At 33.8% G+C, this 22,896-nt stretch overlaps 1 protein-coding gene across 15 annotated transcripts in view; it reads right to left on the minus strand.

Moving 5' to 3' along the window:
- Positions 1-18,098, minus strand: part of LOC124217941 (wings up A) — a 28,928-nt gene extending 10,830 nt beyond the window's left edge. For 3 of the 15 annotated variants that reach the window (XM_046624140.2, XM_046624139.2, XM_046624147.2), the window contains exons 1-6: positions 17,944-18,097; positions 15,187-15,233; positions 12,092-12,109; positions 11,523-11,651; positions 11,287-11,410; positions 9,718-9,818 (exon numbers count right to left, since the gene is read on the minus strand). In XM_046624140.2, coding sequence (XP_046480096.1) covers positions 9,718-9,818; positions 11,287-11,410; positions 11,523-11,651; positions 12,092-12,109; positions 15,187-15,201 — 387 coding nt within the window. In that variant the 5' untranslated portion in view covers positions 15,202-15,233; positions 17,944-18,097. Of the gene's footprint in view, positions 1-105; positions 207-4,275; positions 4,377-9,717; positions 9,819-11,286; positions 11,411-11,522; positions 11,652-12,091; positions 12,110-15,186; positions 15,234-17,943 lie in introns of all 15 variants that reach the window. The other 12 variants (XM_046624144.2, XM_046624142.2, XM_046624150.2 and 9 more) reach the window with 7 other exon arrangements.
- Positions 18,099-22,896: the final 4,798 nt, after the last annotated feature.

Raw genomic sequence — 22,896 nt, forward strand, 5'->3', positions numbered from 1 at the left:
AAAATTGGAATATCATAATTTAGATAAACCGTGGTTTTTTTTGTTTGTTTTTTTTTTTTTTATTTTTGAAACTTCTTTTTCGGGAATTAGGCATGTATGTTATACCTCGTAGTCCCTCTTTCTGACTTCGCGCTCCAAATCCCACTTCTGACCCTCACAAATGTAGACGCGGTCGTAATACTGTCGGATAATCTTCTTCAACTCGGCTACAAGAACCCAATGATCAATTTTTTTATTTTTCAATTATTTTCCTTTTCTTTTTGTTTCAATTGCATTGAAAAATATTAAAATTAACAATGACAGAAGAATACGATGAGGAAAAAGCGAATAATGTATAATTTGCATTTTAAATATTATACAATTAATAATTATACCGTATATAATATGTGTAAACAATATGCAGCCGCATATTGTCGACAAAGTAATTATTTGCGTCGCTGTATAAATATAAACTACAAACGACCTGCTCTGAAATCTCTTATTTTTATCGGACGATATTACAAATTATTCTACTTCAGGGTAATAATTGGGTGTGTCGATTAAATCGCACGTAATAAAAATACATATACTGTAGGTACTCTCAAACTTGGAGCAGAAAAAAAAAAAAAAAAAAAAGGTGAAAATAATATTAGTACACGTACATGTTGGTTTTTTTTGTTGGGAGGGATTTTGTGGTTTCAGATATAATTTTTTTTCTTTGTCTCTTCACAAGGGAGGAAATGGAGGGCAAAAAACGGGAGGGAACCGGTTTGTATTCGTATGTATTATATAATGTGCATTTTTTAAATCAATGCTTATTATATATTGTAATACGTACAAACATGATGTATATATGTATATATGACTAGTTGCGAGCTCGAGATGAAAAAAATTGCTTCGTAGTAAAAATCTTAGTCGTTCCTGTGCTGGATTTTTGCTTTTTTCTTTTTTCTATTTCACTTTTTACTGCGGTCCATTAATTTTCCGATTTTTGATTATTATTTTGTAAAAGATTTTTTTTTTTTCTGTTTTTTACAACCGAGAGAGCGAGCGAGCACCTTTAAAATACTATCGTTACTAAACAATATTTGTATGGATACATTGATACAAGTGTATAGCGAGGAATTATTATTCGTGATTTGAAATCAAATTCTTGATCCGATATTAAATTAAACAACAAATTGCTACAATTTATCGTTTCGAGTACTTCTCTGAAGTGTTTTAAACGTGCCGCGCACAATCCACCGACGCTTTACCTGTGACGTAATTTCGGTGTAAAAAAAAAAAAAAAAACAATAATGTACATTTGTATGTACGTGTATAGCTCAATATTGAATATTTTCCCTTTTTTTCTGTTTTAAATGTGTGCCTTCGTGTTTTCTGTCTTCGCGCTAAGTTAACTTATAATTCATATTATTATTATTATTATTATATGTATACAACATATCAAAATAACTCTCATGCAAAATAGATGTAGGTACGTATGTGTCTATATATATATAGCCGTTTTTTTTTTTTCATTTTGTGGTTAATAAAATTTTCTATAAAAAAGTTATACGCCCTTTCACCACTAAAATCGCCTTTTTGCCGAACGGTAAGCATCTTTATTCATGTATTCGATGAACTTAACTTTGAACGTTCGTATCGAATACAAGATGAATATTTAGCTGTATAGTTGTATGGACCTTTTTTATAGAAAATTTTATTACCTAGAAAATGAAAAAAAAAACGGCTCCGTAACTTGCATAGTTTCCGAGATATCCCGATTAGAGTGTTTGCATAGCCCTCATCCTGTTCAACCCTTAATAGTCACACGGGGTTAAATTAACCCCAGCCGTTTTTCGACGTGCGATACCTTCCAGAAATTTTGAGAAAATGGGACATGTATCGCCATCTGTAGATTGGGACAGCCGCTCGAGCAAGACTGCTCGAAAATCTGGGGTTCAAATAAATATGGTTTTTGGAACGGTCGTTAATTTAATCATTCCCACCTGAAAGTATGCTATTTCAGGTTTATGAAACGATTTTTTTTTCTCAAATTTAAAATTCAAATCTCTGCATGATTTTTTGTGAAGAGTTCTTTTTTCTGAATCTTTTTTTTTCAACATTTTTTTTTTATGTTAATAATTGCACGACTTGAAAATATTTGGCATGGTCTTACACACAAGGGTTGAAAATACATTGCAGTATTTTTTTTTTTTTGCAATTTTTCTATTATTTCTCACTCTCCAAAGTGAGCGGGGTTGATTACACCCCCAATGACTTTTACTTCGCAATTTGGAGGTGTGACTATTAAGGGTCAATCAAATGGGAAAAATTCAAACCGGATGCGTCACCTTTTAGAATTAAGCCACCGTGCTCCGGTTTCACGAGGCTTCGTTTGAGGCTCAAAACTAACTTTTTCGAAGGTACGTAAGAAGAAAAAAAAAGAAGTTAGAAAAAAAAACCACCCTAATGTGTATGTATGTGGGTATATAATACATAGAAAGGTCGATAAGTTGAAAATTAATAAATCGTAATTTCTCTTTGATAATATTGAAATAATTTGATAAGAATTTTTATATTGAATAGCAGCGAAATGTAAAAAAGCGTGTATAGATATGTTCTGTAAATGTATATGTCTTTAGAATGCGTTTTTTCTCTTTGTTTTCGGTTTGATTTTTTCGATGGGATAATTACACCGAGTCGCATAGTCGAAATCACAGATATCTATGTTGTTCGACTCGGGATTGATGAAAACAGAAGAATGAGAAATAGAAGAAGAAGAATTAGAATAAGAACAAGAATTAGAAGAAGAAAAGGCACGGAAATTACGTCACACCGAAACGGTCGGAGTATTCGGCACTATTAATCCCGTGTATATACTCTATGTATATTTAACAGATAGTATTGAAGTATTTATAATTATATATATACGCGAGAAAAAAAATCAATCAATACAAAAACGTATATATATAATATATACATGTATGGGGTATTCCACGCCAACTCGACCAACGTCGGACCCTCACCATTTTTGATTGACTTCAAAAAATTTTATGCAATTGTTTCAACTCCAAAATAGAACCCTGAATTTTTTCTAATTTTTTTGAGCAAACTTGTTGTAAATATGATTTTTGAAAACCAACGTGTTCTTGGACGTAATTTAGAAAATCTGAAAAAATTCTCAAAAGTCTTGTGTCGGATAAAAAAAAATTTTACGCCCAGACCCAGAATGGCTCGGCATTCAGTTCTATGTTTTTTGAGCTTTTGGAAGGAACAAATTCAAAAAAATCAGAAGCAACAAGCAGTATTTTTTGGCCCGCTACTCGAACATTTAAGACATGCGCCAGAATTTGTAAGAATTGTTTTTAAATTTTACTAGAGAGATTTTTTTTCAAGAAAAAAAAATTGCAAATAAATAATTAGCTTGGAAAAATTTGAACAAATTCTCAAATATTCGGTGTTATATATGAAAATGTTTGAGCATGCGCCCATAGTAAGCTGACTCAACTTTCTAATTTTTAAAAAACTTTTCTTCCGAAAAAAAAACAAGAACGGAACACCGGCTCACTCTGGATCTCGCCTTCAAAATTTTTATGCCTGACGCAAGATTTTTGAGAATTATTTAAAATTTTTAAACTACGTTCAAAGATATGTTGGTTTTCAGAAATCATAAGTAAAACAAATTTACTGAGAGAAATCTGAAAAAATTCAGGGTACTCTTTTGAAGTTGGGATAAACTTGTAAAAAATTTTCAACGACATCAAAAATGGCGAGCGTCCGACGTTGGTTGAATTGCCGTGGAATCCTCCATATATAGTATATGTATACATGTATACCACGCGTAACGAGTAACACGTGCGCAAATCCTTCACGTTACATCCATCGTTAAAAATAATTATATACGTAATATCTACAATGTTTCAAATATCATGAAAATAGAAGACTAACAGGAAATGAAAAATCAAAAATTGCCGCCGTGCCAAACGTGCGCGGGTATATTGTATAATTTGAAGAAAAAAAAGATGAAATAACGAAATGATAATTATAATATAAATAATGGGGTGCAAAATGCTCGCAAGGCATGAAAATAATGATAGTTTAATAATGATAATAATAATAATGAAAATGAAAATCAATTGGCAGTAAAACGTTGTAGTATGTATGTATGTATATATATATATATATATGCATATATATATACATATAGTATGTAATTAAAACTTTATAAATATGTACATACATGCATATATATATATACATATACATATATATATATATATACACATATATATGCGCAGCTGTCAAGATTACCTCGAAAGATTTCAATTTAATTTTCCACTCGAGGTCAAACTTATCTCCCTCAAGACCGTAAAGTCTTTGCCAGTAAGCCGCGCAAATCGTCTGGAGCTCGGCTAAAAAAATAACAAATCACAAAACGGAGGGAACCGGAAATAAATTTTTGGGTTGACGAGAGGTGGGGGGCGGCGGTTGGCCAAAAAAAAAATTAAAAATTAGGGAAAAACTACATCGACTAAAATAAAAAGAAAAGGTATAGAAAAACAAAATGAGTACACAAACACACCCACATACGACTAATTGTGTAAAATAATTTCTCCCGAGTCTTTTCGTAATATCTTGCACTTGCATAATCACGTGACAAAATTAATCATAACATATCAACGACGAATTCAAGTGATATACTTGCGTGTGCGTGTGTGTGTGTGTGTGTGAATTAAAAAAAATAACAATTGTAAATTAAAAGTGATTCTTGCGGTGCGGAAAAACATAATGTAGAGATGAAAAGAAAAGAAAAATCAAAGGAACTCAACCAAGAAGGGAAAATTAAAATTGGTAAATGAAATAAGATAATGTGAAAACAAAATTGGTGAACGAAAATCTGGGAATATATTGCGGTATGTACGGTTTGAGAACACTGTTATTGTCCAAGTATATCCTACGATTTTCTAATATACGGAGTGAATTCCTTACGACTGCACGGACCGTTGGCTGCTACAATTTAATGCGGATGCGCTACGATTCGAGAGCAGTTGTTCGTCGGGGCAACAAACCATTCTAAATTTAATTGACAGGTCGCAGCGATGTATGTAACCTCAAGAATCTCGGAAGCTGCCGGTGCCAGTTGTGTTCAACTGCCAACTGTGAAATTTTTTGAGGTTATACCGGGATAATCTTTTGAAACTTGAAAATCAACCGCGCATGCGCTAAATCATTCAATCTCATTGGTAGGCGAAATCTCCCCGCAGCGATATTCTTGTCTGCGAAGCAGGCGAGCCAACGTACGCAAAATGTGTCAAAGAGCACAAGTATTAAATTCCAACCGTTCTTTGAAGAATCAACTTTCCGACCCAATAACTAATGCTTCCCAAACCTTTCCAAGTCACTATCTCAATTATTTAAGATTCTAACTTGAAAAATTCGTATCAACTAGATCACCGGTAGAAACAGAGTTTGACAGCTGAAACTCGGGATGGCCAGCCTGCACGAACAGCCGATAAAACTCGCGCATGCGCGGTTGATCTTCAAGTTTCGAGATATTGTCCCGGTATACATGGCGGATGGTTGGTAGCCCTGGCAAACAACTGCTCTCCCATTGTAGCGCGTGCGCAATGAATGTTAGCAGACGACGGTCCGTGCAATCGTTAAAAATTCACTCTGCATATAATACTAATAAGGATGACACGCAATGTCTAAGCCAAAGGAAATCTCAGAGAGGAGAACATAAACGATAAGTATATAATGAGAGTGATTAGATAAATTGTGGAAACTTAACGTAAATAAACGAGATTTACAACAAGAATGTCGGGACGGAAAATTGTTAAAATTTTAACGATTAATCTTATACATACAGAGTATGATGAAAATGTTTGTTCATACCTTACATAAATAGATTGGAGAGAAAAAAAAGTTATTCATTCAATTGTTAGTTACCCGTATTATTGAATACAGAAGACGTAACAATAAATTCGCAATTTTTGTTGTTTTTTTTTGGTCTCTCGCCTTTTGTCCCTGTTTCTTTGTTTTTTTCTACTCATATCGTCGTCGATTCGTTGCGTAAATTGGGACAAATCGGGGGCTAAATGGGAAAGGGCTGAAAATCGTTTTACGGATCATTACGACCATTGCCGGCGAGAAAAATTTGATAATCGCATTAAGATTACAGTGTGTCTCTTTTTCTGCTCTTGGTTTTGTTGTTCTTTGGTTCGTTCCTTCTCCTTTCAATGTCAAGACTCATCTCACCTCGTAATTGATAATTTTTTTTTTCATAATCAACAACAATTTATTTAACCGTCTACAATCGACGAATGTATTTCCATTGTGTTTTTAATCGATTAGTTCATAAATTAAACTTGTTTTCCACGGTGCATACGTATAAAATCTATGGCCTCCAATAAAAATTCACTCAACTCTAGAGACGTTAATTATAAAAGACCCAACTTTGGCGTAACGATTATAATCCAAGTAACTCTACGGACCTCGATGATAAAACAGTTAATTATTATATATACATAAGCATAGAAGATAATTGTTTCATCATCGGAATCCGTAGAGTTACTTGGATTATAATTGTTACGCCGAAGTTGGCTCTTTCAGAACCACCCTCTCCAAGGTTGAGTAAATTTTATTAGGTTCCATCGAAATGTCATATTGTAACATGTATAATAGGTAAATAATATACCTATATTTATACTATATGACGAACGAATGATCGATAGAATAATAAATTAATGTGTGTACATAACTCTCTGTAGAAATAAAATAACGAAAAGAAAAATCCCCATAACGCGATTATATTTCGAATCGTTTCTTCAATTCGCAAACGTCGTATGTAAGATCGAAAGGTTTGTATGCATGAGGTTAAAAGTATATTATATATATATATATATACGGGGTATATATTATGTAACGATGAGTGTCTGTACACACATATACGTACGTATAAAAAATTTTATATCATGTATACATAAGTATATGTATGTATTTATAAATAAAGCAAAGCACAAAGCTCACGGGGGTGTACAGGGGTATAAAACTATGGATGATGTGCGAGTGTATAATTATAGCTTCCGTGTTTGCGGACGTGAATAAATGACAAAATGGAAAATAAAAAAACGTAACATGAAATAAGAAAGGGGCGGGGCGGGGGATGCAAGGTGGAAAGACCGCCGATGACTTGTTATTATAGAGACCGATGGTAAAAACGAAAGGTGAGGACGAACGCTGAAAAGAGTTTTCGGGTTTTTCTTTCTCTTCGTATGTCACGTGCTGATTGTTTTTCATATCGTTGACGAAGAAAAACATATACGATTGCGGATATATGTGAAAATAAAACGACGTGAACGAAGGAAAATGAAGGTGCAAAATGCACTTACACTTGCATTACACGTGCAGATAATAATTGTAAATATCAGGTAATCGATTAATCAATATACAACCAATACGGATACGTTATATTAGACATGGATGTAACATAAAAGTAATACCACACATAGATATGTATGATCGTGTTTATACAATGTGTGTAAGTTTGAAAGAAAATGTTGAAAAATCGAACAAATGGAAGCATCGATATCAACGAGATTCAAAAACAATTTACAGTGTTGAAAAATAAAATACCAAGAACAATAAGTCTGCGAGAAAAAAATTAAATTCTATGTCTCTGACAATGGATAAAAAATATTAACTCTCGTGCCCGTCTGATTTACTGTTAATTATTTTTTTTCTGTATGTTCTGTAATTTTTTGATACCATCGACTAAAAAATGCAACCGATTTTTGATTTTGTGTTTTATGTTCTTTTGTCTTTATGCATCGACAAATACGGGTTTGCGTGTACTTGATCTGTGTGTGGATACACATAAATATATATAAATGTATATATAAACCTCGAAACCCTTCTTGATAACTTCGTATTCAAGATCGTATTTCTGCTCTTCAAGGACGCTGATCTTCTTATGATAGTCGATCAGAAACTCCCTCAGATCGTCTGTCAAAATTCACGTACATAGAGATTTTCGTTTGAGAGACATGATTAGACTAAAATAAAAACGTACAAGACGAAAGAGCCACAAAATTACACACGCAATTCTATTCGTGTAACAGATTCGCAAATGCCGTATTCAAGTGTCTTTTTGTTCGTTTAACTCTTTTTTCCTTTTATGCAAAATACCCTAATCAGCGATCTCTATAACAACTTGCGGTGAGTGCGACTAGAAAATTTATGAGCTTGCAACAGGAAGTCCTGCATACCTGTCTAGATTAACGAACGATTTTTTCGTCATATTTTGAGGGATAAAAAGCTAGGGATGAGAATAGAAACTGCGAGGAATTAGAATTAACATCGAATAAAGCGCAATGAGTAAATGAATGATGGGATGAATGAGTGATCGAATGAATAATTTATAAGCGCGGATCATGTGGGTTTGTGTGTATAGGGAAAATATTTTTGAGTGCAAGCAATTTGATTTGGAAAAAAAAAAAAGAAAAAAAAAGTAACGTATCCAACAATTATTTGTCTAGGATAAAAAAAAGATATTCGTCAATAACGATCGTCAATCAAAATTATACATCGAAAAAAAAATCCTCACGGAATTGTTTAAAAACCTCTGCTCATACTTGTTGCAAAAAGCAAAAATAATAACAAATCGTTAAGCAATTGCTGGAGCAGAAAAAGATATACCAAAAATTAAGAAAGACTAAAAAATGCACAGAAGTTAAACGTCGACTGTTCCGCGTGTGGAAAATGTATGATAAGAGAAAGATACAGAAAGGGAGGCCACGTAAGAAACAATAGTGATTGTTATGAACGATTGCACGTTCACGTAACATCGCAACAACGCGTCGTGCGAAAAGACGATTATAGCAACTTTTTTTTCGTACAAGAATACAAAGAAAACAACCAAACTTTACAGCTACAATAGTAATAGCGACAAGAAACAAACCGAATAAAAATAAAGTGAGAGAATAAAAATTTTATGACATTAAAATAAAAAATAAAAAAATAACAACGCCGACTGTATATATACTATATATAATAAAATGGACAAAAATCATCTGAAATAAGATATAGAAAGACAGCTTCAAATACGATCAAACTAACCAACGATAATTGTAAATGAAAAAAGAAAACATGGTTAAGACAAGAATGCGAAGCAAATTTTCTTTTCATGTTTTTGTTTTGTTTGGTTTTTTCTCCTTCTCTTTTGTTGTGATTGTTGCATAATTTTGAAATTGTTGTTCGTGTTTGTGTGCGTGTGTGTGTGTTTGTTTTGCGTGTTTGTAATTGTCCAACAACATTTTGTGTGTGTTTTAAATTTTTCGTTCTAGCCTCAAATAGTACAAATAAAAATAAAATGTGTTGTCCGTTGCATCGATTATCATTGTACAGCGACATTTATTTTTTGTTATTATTATTATTACGATTATTATTGTTGTTGTGTTTATTATTATTATTAATATTAAAAATACGAAAGAACATTAAAAATATAATAAATGTATAATATAATAAAATAAAAGTTGCCGGGTGCAGAGATAAAAAAAAAAAAAAAAAAAGTCACCTTCGTATTCATATATATTTATTTTTAGCGACGAGAGTGAGAGTAATTGGAAAAAAAAAAAGAAAAAAAAAAACAACGAAGTAAGAGAAAGAGAGAAAGAGAAAGAAAGAGAGAGAGAGAGAGAGAGAGAGAGAGAGAGTGCGAGCGAGCGTGAGAGTGAGAGTGAACTGAAAAAATACCTCGTAGTCCTTCCGCTTAACGATATATTCAAAGTCGAATTTCTGATCCTCCAACTTGTTGATCCTATCGTGGTATTCGCGCAGCACGCGTTTCACTGTTTCTGTGTGTGTATATTATCATATAATAGTATATCATTTGTCGATGTGAAATTCGTGTGTGTACATCATCGTTTCGTTTTGATTATTTTTTTTTTTTCTCTTTTTCGGGGTGGCGAGGGTGGGGGGGGGGGGGGGGTTTCTCGAATTTTTCGTTACTCGTTTTTTGTTCAGGTTGTAAAATAAAGTTGTGTATTTCGGTGACGTTTTCACAAGCTTACTTTTTCCTCGTGTTCCCTTTGTTTCCGGCAGATTTTTGGTTACTTTAATTTTGTGTTTTACGAAATAAGATTGTGTAACGTGAAGCGCAAAGCGTGCGTCATATAAGTAATATTCAACCTGCTTTTTGTACGAATGAGAAAAAAAAAATTTAGTCAGGTCACATTTTTCTTTGCGTCAATTTTTGTTACCTCGTTTGGGTAGTTGAAAAAGTGGAATGAAGATGACGACAAAAAATATACATCTATATTTGTCCAATTTACATATGACGCGAAAGAAGAAAAGGGAGAGGGAGATATATATGTATATATAAAAAAAAAGTATTCCGTTATTTCAACTCTGTAATCTTTGTGTTATTCATCAACGGCTATGAATAAAACACAAGTTTCCGTTTTCGTATTAATTTCTTTTTTCGTAGGGAAATCGTATTCGGGGGTTCGGATTTTTTACGTGAAGCACGAAACGGTACTTCCGAAATTAAGTAAACGTCCCACAACTCCGATTTTACGCTACATCGATTGAAAGTAAAATAAGAAAAAAAAACAAAAAAAAATTCAACACACATTTTTTTTTTTCTAATCGTATCAAACCGAATATTATATCGACAAACCTGAAAGAAATAATTTCCACACAAAATTTTGCTCATTGTCGTCTGCAGAGCAAAATATCAGGTATACACGACAATATATTAAAACTATATTTTTCAACACATTCCCTCTGTATCATAATGATCATCATATCAAGGACGTGTCCCATAAGAAAAAAAAACATCTAAATAAATTAGAAATAAAATTGGTCAGGTCAAAGAGACGATTTCTAATTCAGCCGTCTCGGGTTTTCATTTCGATTCGGTTATTTACTTATATAACAGACATAATTGATGTCTCTTATTTTTGTATACATAGTAGTAAATAAAGAGGTGAAATTCTGAAATTCATCAATTTCCTTCCCTTCCTTATCCCTCTCTTTGTTTTAAAGATAAATTAAGATGAATCAATCGATTCGGAACCATCATCGGTTTTTCTCTTTATCAGCAATTTTTCCCAAGGCGTAATTTACCTTCTCAGTGAATGATAAAGCCCGTTAAAAATAATACAAGTAGAGAGAGAGAGAGAGAGAGAGTGATGAGAAAAGGGGGAAAACATCCGAAGAATAAACAAACGAAATAAAAGAATTCAAGAAAGTAGGATATGAAAATTTATCCCGCAAATTGATGGATAAACGAATAAACGAACGAACGAATGGAATAAATACCTTCGTTCGCGTCGTCGACGTTTTTCGGCTTTCCGCAACGTTCCTCGATGATGCGCCTCCTCTCAGCGGCCTTCCTTTCCTGTTCTTTCTTCAGCTCTTCGGCGGCTTTCTTACGCAGCAGCAGCTGAATTCGAGAATAAACAAAAGAAAGATAAATAATGAAGACGGGTTGAAAACCGGAGGAAAAAAACTTTTTTATTTGTTTTTTCAATTCATGTTTCGAAAATCGCGCTTACCCTGAGTTTCTTCTTCCTGTCCGGAGTCATGAAACCCTTCTTGGCCTTCTTGGCCTTGGAGGCCTCCTCGAGTCGAGCGCGGACTTCCGCCCTCTTCCTGTCGGTTTCCGCCTGTTTCCTCTTCTTTTCCTGCATTAATTTTGGGCGGGAAAGAAAACGTGAAAAAAAACCAGCTACTCTCAGAAAACTCCCCACGGGAATAAAAGAAGAAGAAGAAAAAAAAAAACAACTTCGCGTTACAGATGCGAACGTTTTTTTTTTTTTTTTCCTCTTTTTTTATCTCAAAATCGAGAATCCGAAATTTACTTGCACGCTTCTGAAACCTGAGCAAAAAAAAAAAAAAAAAAAACAAAAACAAAATAAACAACCGTCTATTATTTTCGATTTCAAGCGATTCCGGATTTTTTAAAAACCAAAAATAAGAAAAATCGATAAAAAAAAATATATTCCCGACAGACTCGATCTTATTCTCGAAATTTGAGCTTTAGCCGACGAGTTTTTAATTTCTCTTTTCGCTTTGATATTTGATTTTTTATTTTTTCAAACGATGCTCCCTGTCTCTTACGTACATCCTCGATGCGCTTCCGCTGTAAAAGAGAGAGAAAAAATATCGTTAGAATTGGTCGGTGTGTCGAGGCGGGCGTTGATTGTGGATAAATCGAAAAACTCGAAACGCTATTCTTGAAACGCACTGCAGGTAAATTGATAATGACATGAAATAAACGTTGGTTTCGAATTCTTCGACTTTTTCACTATGCGAAAAAAGCTTTGATATACATATATACATAATTATATAAACGCGCGATCAAACGATATATTATGCAATTATATGCTGCAGAGATAGCAGATAGTATTTTTTTTTTTCCAGCAAACACTAAGTATGCACATCAAGAAATTTATCAAAAAGATTTTATCTTCGTTCGATATTCTCTGTTTAGTTTTGAAAGGAAGAAAATTTTCTATCTTTCGTTACATCCAATTATTTTTCATCCCTTTAAAACTGCTACTTTTTATGATAGAAAATTGGTTGTCAGAGAAGACAATTGTGAAATTTGAAATATTTCACGAAACAGGATTAAGCTTGCTATTTTGATATCATTCTTACGTATCCATTCTTTGCTGCTTTTACATTACGCACGATTTTAAAGATCTGATTTCGAAGCCTATAGCAAAATCTTTAACAATAATTATTCTTTCAAACAACAATTTTGGAAATTTCGGAAACGTTGTAATAGAAGATCTAAGAATTATGCTTACAATTAATAACACATTCATGCGACGAAAGATCGATTGGCAGAAAGTCACGTTAAAAGCGGGATTCTAAAACGACACTTAGCATGCGGTTTGTGTATATTAGGGTGTTACAGTTAAAATAAAATTTCCTCCAAACAAGTTGAAAAGTTGCATTTAGGTGTAAAAATACGCCCGTTGAAATTTGAACTCTTAATATTAACATTAGGAGGTTGCGTATGGTACTTTTCTATTTTCCATAAGAATAACATGGAAAAAATGATTTTCGCTCAGTTTGATTTCGATAACTAGCTAACAATGCGTCGTAACGAAAATTCACAGACATATTTTTGTAAAGAATTGAACGCTTTTCAAAACAGGTCTGTGACTATTTTCTGATAAATTCACTCGTTCAAAAGTTATTTAAGGTTAAATGTTATTCAAGGACCTTAAATAACTTTTGAAAGCGTAGATTTATCGTACAATTATAACAGACCTTTTTTAAAGAGCATTCAATTCTCTACAAAAATGTGTCTGTGAATTTTCTGTACGTCGAATGGTTAGCTAGATATAAAAATCAAAAGGAGCAGAAACCTGTTTGGAAGAAAAAATATAATTTTTTTTGAAACACCCAAGTGTATACATATATACGTTTATTTTACACACATATATATATATATATATATGTAAAATAAATAAATATATACATGTAAAGTATATATACGTGTGTGAGTGTGCTTGTGTGCGTGTATGTGTTTGTGTTTTACCGTGCGATACTCGCCACTGTGTTCTTGTAGTTGTTCTTGTTGTTGTTGTTTTTTTTTTTTTTTTTTATTTTTAGTAAACACGTCTGAGGTTTGTTGTCATTTTTATTTACCAAAATCACACAATCTCTACGGTGAATTACATTTTTCACAAAACTTTTTGGGTTGGTTTTTGGCATTTCACATTCGTTGAGTTTCAGAGAGCTGTATACGATATACATATATGCGAAGGATGGAAGAAGGTAATTTATTTAAAGGAAAACAATTGGGGGTGAAAGAAAAACAGGTGAGTGAGTGATTATTGTGATAGTGAAAAAATCAAAAGTGCGAAAATGAAGAAAAAAAAAATGAAAGAAGAAGAAGAAGAAAACGTTGTGAAGATAAAATAAAACGGTAAAAGAGATCATGGTAGTTGTTGGCAGTGGAATGTATGTACATTGTTTACATAGGTATATACGGAGTGTGGTGCGTTGGACGTGTGATAAATCATACTGAAATTAAAAATGTATAGTAGAAACAGAGGTGTAATAAGAAATTGTATAAAGGAGGGTGAAGAAATGTATGCGTTGATACGTAAAAAACAAGAATAAAACGGAAAATAAGAATAATTGAAATACAGAACGACTGAGAAGATATTTATTGATATTGAAATAGTGACTAAAGTATTTAATTTTTCAGATCAAAGTTACGTAAAAAAATTTGTAAAAAGAGAGCGAATAAAAATAACAATACATCGTTCAATGTAAAATTGTTGTACAGCAAATCTCAGCTGAATATATGGGAAAATAAAACGCGATTTATAAACAAAGTAAATTTCATGTAGAAAAACAAACGTAATGGTTGATAGTATAAATGATTAAAAGTCAGACTAAATGAAAGAAGGAGAAGAAAAACTAGAAAGTAGAGACGATATTGTGAAAGAAAATTATACGTATAAGACGAAAAGGGAAATGGATATAAATAAATAAGAAATACATTATATATGTGAAGAGGTGGAGAGAAAAAGTTTTTAAACAAAACGAAAATCGGATAAAAATTATGGTAGCCAAATTTTTAACCCCTTATCGAAAATTGTACAAAACATGTTCAACGGTTTGATAGATTTTCTTCCAGTTCACGCGACGCGTGCATCTTTTCTTTTTTTCTTTTTGTATTATAAAATTTCGACGCGGGGTAAAAAATTCGGTTCCAATTTTCCACATATATGTGTAACAATGCGAATGTAATTATATACGTGAATGTTTTCGGGAGTACTACGATAACTTCTAATAGTAACAAAATCGTTGTCAATTGGGGTTGATTGGGGGGGGGGGGGGGGGGGAGGGGGGCGACACACTCAGGGTTACAAAGCATTTACCTTTCATATAGCGGAAGTATACTGCTCGAGCCGAATTAAAGGCGCGGAAGGGTATGAAGTCGATTGCAAGTAATGAAAAAAATGGCAAAAATCGAGTAAAAAAACGACGAGGAAAAATGAAAATTCGCGTCCCAACGTCGGATGAAGAATCACGGAGTGGCGGATCGGCGTTTCATTCAGAGACGCATTGTGGAATGCGTAACGCACATGTAACAGAAAGAGCATGTAATTAGAGATCTCGATCGATCGATGAGAGGTGAAGATAAAATTTTGGTACATTGTCGGTCGGACTGTCCAACGATACTTACCTAACCTCATCGTCAGCCATGATGATATTTGTTGGTGTTAATTAACGTCTACCTGAAAAATGAAACCACAATTTGGCGACGAGAAAGGAAAAATAAATGAATAAACGTATTTCACGCAATCTATTTTATTCCCGCATTTCTGGACTGTACCGGTCGTGATAAAATTTGTCGAAACCTGATTACACCTGTGCAGAAAAACCTCGGTAATTGGGTTTAAGAATGAAAATGAAGTAGTAAGTAAGTCTGGGAAAAAAAAAATTTTCGTACAGTTGATGAAATTTTTGATAATCGCAAAAAATGAAAGAACCTCACGATTATTTGAACCTGGATAATTGTTTTGCTTTCGTTTTTGTTTCATATTTTCTTCGACTTTTTCTCCAGGCGAATGCAGAGAAAGGATTTATCAACCGGCTAACCAAACGTGGAGACCTAATATGACGAAATCGTCGGACTGTTTTTTTCTTTCCTTGTATTCAAAGATATGACATTTTTCAGATTCGAGGATAGAAAAAAAATATCGACATTTACCAGAGCAACAATTTTTGCTGTACGAAACTACGAAAACATAAAGAGAAAACCGTTATTTAACCCGTTCACTTCGAAATGAAAATATCGACTTAGATTTCTTTTATTTGAATAAAGAAACACGGTTTGGACGGTTTTGAAATGTTTTCAACAAGCTTCGAAAACTGAGTTTGTTTCTGCTTCAAAATTTGCATTTTTTTTCGCAATGTGAGAATAATTCTACAAAATAAATAGCGGCGATCGATTTGTTACAAAATTTTACCCCTGCTTCGTACACTTGACAATTATTCGATACGCAATATGCCTCGAAAAAATCGTTAAAAAACGAAAATCAAGACTGCACACGATAGTGTAAGAAAAGCGCACGAGTTAACAATGTTCGCTGTGACATTTCATCGGCGTATCCTGCTCGAATTAATTGACCAAATTAAATCGCTAGACTCCGTTACAATTATCCTGGCAATAAAATTAAGGTCGACGCTAAAAATGAAAACCTCGTTCCAGCCATACCTGGTTGTGTACACACGTTATAAAATTTACACGGTAGGTCTGTATGTATGCATATCACATAGAGGCATGGGGGGTGCTTTAAAAGCGTAACTCGCGCCGATCGTCGCGGTGTAATGTGTCGGTGGTTCGGAAATAGACGCCCTGCTTCTGCCTCTCTTCTTGCACCTTCGGGCGTCGCGACGCCGCAACGCGAGCCAAATTTGGCTACCCGCGGCATCGTCGACGTCGAACGCGTACGTCAAGACGAGAGGACTACGCCCTCCCAAAAAGAGGGGAAAAAAATTTTGGTATCAAACGTCGATTACGTCCGATTTCGCATATTGAGAACAATTTTTGGAAAATATAAAAATGATTTTTTTTTTAAACATAAACTCGGAAAAAAAAAAAGAAAAAAAATTCAACTCGGATTTGGAAACAGTTTCCTTTTTTCGAATTTTCAAATCGTAAGATGAAGAATGAACAAGGAAAGCTATCGTACAACGTTGAAGTAATTGATATCAGTCGATTATCTATTTTTTCAATCTAAATCGAAGTTGTTTTTCTTTTTTTTTTCTTTTTTTTTTCTGTAAACCACCGGCGAATTTCTATTCTTTTTTTAACCACCGGCTATAACACAATCCGCGTTGGATTCGATCGCTCGCGGCTAAGTTTAGAATCTAAGCAGCGTCGGTCCATTCCGAGTCATTTTATCGCAGCAGCAGCAGCTTCCCGAAAGCCGATATTCACGAGGCGACGATTTTACACGCACAGCGACCCGTTTTTCTAATCACTTGTTTTACAATTAATCTTCACGGTTTTTTGTCGTTCGCCTCGGTTATGCATGGACTTTCGAATTTCCACAAGTCAACGAGGTATGAAAAATATGTCACGTATAAGAGATTCGTAGGAGGAAAAAATGAACAAAAAAAAAAAAATATGAAATATATATTATAAGTGAAAATATTTTTCCCCAAAACTTTCATTGATGTAGAAGACTTTGTAAAACATCATCTATACATACATAAATAGAACATGTGTACATAAGTACGTGTATGAAAAACTGATTGAACGAAGAAGATAAAAGTTTTATGAAATGTAATTATTATATTATACCCGATAAACGAATAAGTTCGTTGCTCTTCACTACGATTTAATATTGATACCACTTTGCTTGAGAGAAAACATCAGAATAATAAAAAAAAAAAATAATCGAAAGAGAAGGAGAAAATGCTGGAATTGACTATTGAATTTTCTATTGATATAACTGTAATAAATTTATTAATAATCATTCGCTATCATGGAAATAACTTGCAAAACGAATTGCACCACTGCACGTTTTTTTTTTTCCTCCTTCTTTCGCACAGATTTCATTTCCCTTAGTTTCCATCGTTATGCCAAATCACAAATATCATCACCTTACATGCATATAACATTTATAATACAAGTAAGTAAAAATTATACGCATATGTGTAAATTTTTTTTTCTCCTAAACCTTCAAAGAAAATACGCAAGAGTCGAACCGAACAAGTATCCGAAAATCGCGCACTTCTCACACTTTGACATTATACGTATACATACTTTTTTATCGTCGTTTTATTTATATTTTTGTTGTCGTTATTGCCGTTACAACTAATTCTCCGTGGTTTTTTATTAAAAGATCGTCGATCAGATCGGTTGTTTTGCAATTTTCTTTTTTCCTTTTTTTTTTTTTTTTTCATTCCCCCATTGAAATGAGATTCGATCCTTACCTGAGAAGCGAACAACTGGGACGGTGACTAGTCAACCGGAGTTTCGGCAGCTGACTGTGATGGGAATCGGTGCTTTTAGCCGGGGGTTCGGCGGGACGACGCCTCTGCAAAACCGGGTCACGTGACCAGACGACGATTGGCCGACAATTTTTAGAACGAGTCGAGATGATGCCGCTGCCGATGCCGCTGATGCTGGTAACGGGTCCAAAAATATCAGTAAACCCGACTGAAAACGGATCTTCGCTCCGTCTTTCGCTCTTCTATCACACACTAACGCACACGGACGGACAACGGCATGGAAATATCAGCAAAAATTTGCTACGAATTTTTTTCTTTTGCTTTTCCATCTTCTCAATGTTATGCATCCGGTGCGATCGCTTTGGAAATATTTTGTAACACTGTGGTTTTTTTTTTTTTTTTTTTTGAAAACGGAAAATTTTTAAATACAACGGCAATAGACATTCGTCAAATGACATTCGTCTTCTGTTTTATTTTTAGGTCATTCTTTTTTGCCTTCAAAATTCGAAGAGTTTGGTCTAAGATTATGTGAAAAAAGAACGATCCTCCGGCGTTAAGAATGTCGAAAAATACTTGATCTACATTATTTCATTGAAATCTCGTTCTCGCATTCTTGAAATTCGGTGTTGCTTAACTAGCTTGACGACTTTTCGAAGATCGTGAAAAAGATGTGGATTAAAAAATGAAGCAGAATTTTCGTAACAAAATTGTCAAGGTTTTGGGGGGAAAAAATTTGGGTTTTTCATCGCTGATCATTAATTAAAGGCGTTTATCTGCAACGCGTGATGCAGGTTATAGAATTTCAAATCTGCTGGGTTTATTTATACAACCGTTCTGTGTTTGTGTATGGGTTTGTGTATCGGACGAGTTCCATATCGAATAACTAACTACGGCTTTACGATGCGACGGGGAATAGTAGCTGCGAGAGTAGCTGCGTTAAATTAAGAAAATTGGCAAAAGGGAGAAGAAAATGAAGAAGAAGATGAAATAAAGAAATGAGCGAATAAAAAAGTAGAAAGCAGAATCGCCACGGAGCTGGATCTGAAACAAATGATAGATTTCGCATAACAAGTTTCAACTCTTGACACCAGTTTCATAATAATAATGATGAAAGTATCTATTTAGTTAGTTCGTGGAAAGTATTCGACGTATCGTTACGAAATATCATTTAAAGAAGTACATAAATGCCATTTTTCGTTTGTCACGGAGATTATTACGTAATGCAAAATATCAACGTTCATCAAAATTGACCTACATACTTTCAATTTCTCAATTTTGAATATTTCTAATTTTTTTTATAATATTTTCACATCTTTATACAGATAGCAGGATGTGTATTGAATATCTCGCACATTCGGGGCACAATTTAATAAACGTCGAAAGCTCTACGAATGTTTCTTTTTTTTCGAAATGCGAGTTTTCTGCACAAAAATTTCTGAAAGCTTTGGAAACGCAGCGCGATCTACGAATATTCAAGAGAAAAGCTCTGGCATGTGGAGCCAAGCTGGCAAGAAAGCTCTCGCAAGCTCGAAACAACGACAAAGAAATAACCGACAAGTCGTTACGGACGGTCGATAAGAGGAACCCCAACATCGAAAATGTAGCATAGAATGATAAATACAGAACAATTGAAACTGCATGATAACGAATAAAGAAAATATTCTGGGAAAGCTCGCTTTGAGTTTCTTTAAAGTCAAATCGAATCTTCGATAACGCAGCCCTGAAAAAAATAAAGAAGAATTATCGATCCATGTAGGTAACCGATATTACCGATTGTGCAAAGCGAAATCGCCCGTGAGTAGAGCTTTTTCGAAAGATTATTGCTCCGCAAATATAGGTTGTCTTGTGCACGGGTACAATCAATTGCAAGCTCTTGCGGACTTTTTGAGATACACCAAAATTTAGACATAGATAATTATAATACATTTAGGGTAAGATTTCTGCACGTTTCTATCGTGATTTAATATATTATCTTAACGATGAAGAAAAGAATAAGTTTTGTGTGTTTCAGTTATATTTGTTGTTGTGGATTAGGATTATTTTATTACCAACATCGTCAAGATTGTCGTTCGCGTTTGTGTGAAAGAAAAAAATAAATAAATAAATAAATCAACACTTGCAACAGTTTCAAAACCGTGGCTAAACGTAACAGCGTTTAGCTTTGTAGCTCCTTCGTTTCTATATTTGTTCGTGATTCGTTCAACTGAAATATACTAAAAATTTGCGCAAAAATCCTGCGTGTGTAAGTTCGATCGATTTGAAAAATTGATCAAGCAGTTGCGTTAATCGAATCGAAATAAAAAAAAAAAAATACATGAAATGAAAAAAATAACCACGGTAGGAGATAATTGACAGAATGACAAGGACTTGTTAATAGGCGATGAAAAAAAAAACATTCTGAAAGAGGGATAAAATTTTTTGCAAAAAACGGGGGGCGCGTTTATAGGGCGTTCCGGTGGATGACCCGGCGTCCCGGTTACCAGGGAAACAGTCCCGTGACGTCACGGGACGACCTCGGGGTTTATGGGTGACCCACATTCTAAATATAGAATCTCTGTAAATGTGGGTATAATGTACCTTGCGGAGGAATTGCAAGTTACAGAGGAAAATTGTATCGATTTTATACATACGTATATTATTACAAATATTTTTCTTGTTGTTGTTACTGTTATCATTATTATTGTTGTTGTTGTTGTTGTTGTTATTATTATTATTATTATTGTTGTTGTTGTTGTTGTTGTTGTTGTTGTTGTTGTTGTTATACACAAGGAGAGATTATTATCAATATCGCGTCATACGCATTCAGGGTATAATTTGATGGGCTGAATCGACCCAGCTTTTATCTTTTACAAATTTGTCCCATTCGGGTTTTGAAAACTACGTCAGTGTAATAATTATTATCGCTGATAATCAGTTATTGATCGTGTGCAGCCATTTTTATATTTCATCAATCACAGGTCAACGAATTTATATGTAATAATATGTGGGTACATAAATGTATTCTAAATTCCGATCGATAAACTTACTAAAGAAAGATACTAAATGCCTCACAAATTATCAGTCTATGCATCATGCGAATAATTGGAAACGTTTTATTTTCTCATTATTCTGAAATTCAAATGGAGATCAAAAAATTTTATCTGTACAAATTTCGCTTTATTTCCTTTTTCTTTTAGTTCAACCAATTTGTGTCTTTTTTCTCTCTGTATTTTTATGATGAATGTTTGATGTGTACATACATGCGCTATAATTATTTTCGGGCGATATTAACACGTGCAAAAGAAAACTCTCAATTTCTTCTGTCAAGAAAATCAACGTTTCTTAAAAAAAATGTAAATAAGCGTTTTTTTTAAATATGGTGTTCACAGTTGATTTTTTTCAAAAATTTTAAAACCCGTCACTTTCATCGATGAAAATAATTCGAAAAAATTGCAATATCGTCAGCCGAGAAATGAGTTTTTAACAGAACCGGAAAAGATGATTGAAAAAAAAAAACAACATGGTGTTTAGGGAAATTTTGTTGTCGTTGAAAATGCTGTTCATCCAACATTTTTATCGATGACAATAATTCGTGTCGATTTATCTTTCCTATACTAAGTCGTACTTCAAGTATCTCAGGAAATGAAAAACTTTCGATCACGGTAAGAAAAGAAAAATCGACTTATCGTTGATTGTTTTGCAGATTTGAAAAATCAATAATAAAATTCAACCAAAATTGTACAACGAATCAAGAATCATCGTTTTTGTGTATTCAGAAAAAATAAACGGGAATATCAATGCAAGATTTGATTCACCGCAAAAGTAAACGAAATTTATCTTTGTTTCTTTCTCACTTGTTCGAGATAAAAATTCATTCCCCGGTCCCTTGTGGCGAAGAAAAAAAAATCCTCACACGATGAGCGCGGGTTAACGAAGGCGCATAAAACGGTGAAAAAAAGCGACATAACGAAATAGGTAAAATCGAAGGTTCGCAGGTTGACAGAATCGCGTACCGACCGTCTTTCGACCCGGCGGCCGAGTTCTCACCCCGTGACGTCACTGGCGACGTCATTGCCCGGGCGAAATTGGGTCAGTCAACAGCGTCGCGCGTCTGGGCTTCATCGTTTGAATACCCTCCACCCCCCTTTTTTTGCGCGGACGAGAATTTAGAGAAAACAGAACAAGGGATAGAAAAAACGAGGCCAGGAAAGAAACAAATAAGTCCTGCACGACGCGGCTTTTTTTTAAATTTATACAAATTTTTTTATCTTACACATCGCATGTTTATTTTCCTCTTTATTATCTCTCGCTTTTGAAAATTTTTGCACTGAATTATTCTGTATTTGTATAAAATATATATACATATACGAAATAATACGATACATATTGCTCGAAAATAATTTACGGTTTTTTTTTCAAAAGTCACGTCTAAAATATTGTTCGAAATAACAAAAAAATAAAAACATGCTGTCCAAGTTCCAGCTCTTCATTATACAATATTTAAAGGTGCCTCATCCCGATTTTCTATTTCCCATTAAAATAGCATGGGAAATTTTTTTTAAACGCATTAGTGTACCGATAAGGCCAGAACGTATTTTTTCAGGGTATTGAACGCTCTACAAATAAGGTCTCTTATCATTTGATGATAAATCTACTGTTTCAAAAGTTATTTAAGATTCTTTGTCGACCTTTGACCTTAAATAACTTTTGAAAGAATAGATTAGGCATAAAATGATAGGCGAACATTTTTGTAGAGCGTTCAATTCCCTAGAAAAATAAGTTCTGGTTTTATCAGTACACTAATGCGTTGACGAATTATAAAAGTCTAAAGTTAAAAAAAAAAAACAAATTTCCCATTTCGTTTAAATGCGAAATAGAAAATCTAGATGAGGCATCTCTAAATATCGATATTAAGAGATCAAACTTGGACAGCATCTTTTTTTCGTCATTTGGAAC

Source organism: Neodiprion pinetum, chromosome 4, assembly GCF_021155775.2.
Source record: "Neodiprion pinetum isolate iyNeoPine1 chromosome 4, iyNeoPine1.2, whole genome shotgun sequence".
NCBI lineage: Eukaryota > Metazoa > Arthropoda > Insecta > Hymenoptera > Diprionidae > Neodiprion > Neodiprion pinetum.